This window comes from Nannospalax galili, unplaced genomic scaffold, assembly GCF_000622305.1.
Source record: "Nannospalax galili isolate Female #2095 unplaced genomic scaffold, S.galili_v1.0 scaffold635, whole genome shotgun sequence".
Classification (NCBI taxonomy): domain Eukaryota; kingdom Metazoa; phylum Chordata; class Mammalia; order Rodentia; family Spalacidae; genus Nannospalax; species Nannospalax galili.
In genome coordinates, this window is record NW_008335836.1 from 32,419 (window position 1) to 34,419 (window position 2,001).

The window sequence follows — 2,001 nt, forward strand, 5'->3', positions numbered from 1 at the left end:
CTATTTCTTTCCCTTTCCCTGTATCTGTAATAACATTTTTTTCACACAGTCATAGATCTGCTTGGTTCTCACCCCATATATGACAGGATTGAGCATGGGTGGCACTACAACATAAAGATTGGCCAGGAGTATATGAATAAAGCGGGGCACATTTCGACCAAAGCGGTGTGTCATAAAGGAAAAGAGGGCTGGAGTGTAGAAGGCCAAGATGACACAAATATGAGAACCGCAAGTACTGAGGGACTTGAGCCGGGCTTCCTGGGAAGGGAGATGGAAAACAGCACGGAGTATCTGTATGTAAGAAAGAGCAATGGCTACGATGTCAAACAGTAAATTACATATGGCACATAAACCATAGACAATGTTGATCTTGATACTGGCACAAGACAGACGAGCGAGACCCATGTGCTCACAGTAGGTGTGGGGAATGACATGATTGCCACAGAAGGGCAGTCGCAAAATTAGAAATATAAATGGAATAACGAAGATGACTGCCCTTACTAACACAGCAAGACCGATCACAGAAACGACCTTATTGGTGAGGATGGTGCTGTATCTGAGTGGGATGCAGATGGCCACATAGCGGTCATAAGCCATCGCCAGGAGGACTGCTGACTCCATAAGTGTGAATTTGTGAATGAAAAACATCTGTATAAGACAATCTTCAAAGATGATCTCTCTGAGATTAATCCAGAAGATGCCAAGCATCTTAGGGATGGTCGCTGTGGAGAGGCCCAAGTCAATGGTGGCCAACATAGCCAGGAAGTAGAACATGGGCTGGTGGAGACTGCTCTCAGTCTTGATCACCAACAGGATGGTGATGTTCCCTAGGACTGCAATCACGTACACTGCACAGAAAGGAAAGCCAATCCAGATGTGAAAGGACTCTAGTCCTGGGATCCCCAGCAGGAGGAAGGAGGAAGGGTGAAACTGGGTGCCATTGGGAAGGAGCATCCTCTTGGGAAATGCATGAGTCAGTCTTCCAAACTGTTCACTCATCCAATCAGCAACTTACAGAATAGTTTTCTGCTACAGGAGACCTGGAAACATTTGAAGGGACATTTCATACTGTGTGCATGGACATTTCATGCTGTGTGCATGGACATTTCATGCTGTGTGCATGGACATTTCATACTGTGTGCATGGACATTTCATGCTGTGTGCATGGACATTTCATGCTGTGTGCATGGACATTTCATACTGTGTGCATGGACATTTCATGCTGTGTGCATGGACATTTCATGCTGTGTGCATGGACATTTCATACTGTGTGCATGGACATTTCATGCTGTGTGCATGGACATTTCATGCTGTGTGCATGGACATTTCATACTGTGTGCATGGACATTTCATGCTGTGTGCATGGACATTTCATGCTGTGTGCATGGACATTTCATACTGTGTGCATGGACATTTCATGCTGTGTGCATGGACATTTCATGCTGTGTACATGCTCTTCTGCATGTCACTCTATCAATTTGAAAACCCCTGTGTACTGAGCCTTTTATGGAAACAAGTCAAGAATAAGTCTTAGAGGAAACTACACAGTAAATAAAAATAAAATATTCTGCATGCAACCCCTAAGTGTACAGGCATTCTCTTTAAAATTTTATTACTACCTTTATAACCAATACTTATTAATCACTTTATACCAATACCATCCTTTATGAGAACTTTGTCTTATTTTCACCATGGTTAGTAACAGAGCACCCTTAAATGTTGATCAGCTTAGGATTCTGCTGGGCCCTAAATATAATACTGCTAATTAGTTCCAGATGATTGAATGACAATCTAAGTGATGGTTAGTTCTGATTGCCAGTTTGATTAGGTTAAGAAACACAAAAGAGATTTTTAAAATTCACCCTTGAGTATCTTTATGCGGATGTTTCCAGAGACAATTAAATCATGAGTGCTATGTCCTAATGAAAGTTTTTAACCTATTGGTACATTTGAAATTTGAATGTTTTACCTATACTATAATGTTCAAAACATCCACATACA

General features: G+C 41.8%; 1 protein-coding gene across 1 annotated transcript; it reads right to left on the minus strand.

The window, feature by feature from the left end:
- LOC103732038 (olfactory receptor 52E2) lies at nucleotides 1-954 on the minus strand. The gene has a single exon (XM_008830561.1). The coding sequence runs from the start codon at nucleotides 952-954 to the stop codon at nucleotides 1-3; it is 954 nt and encodes a 317-aa protein (XP_008828783.1).
- Nucleotides 955-2,001: the final 1,047 nt, after the last annotated feature.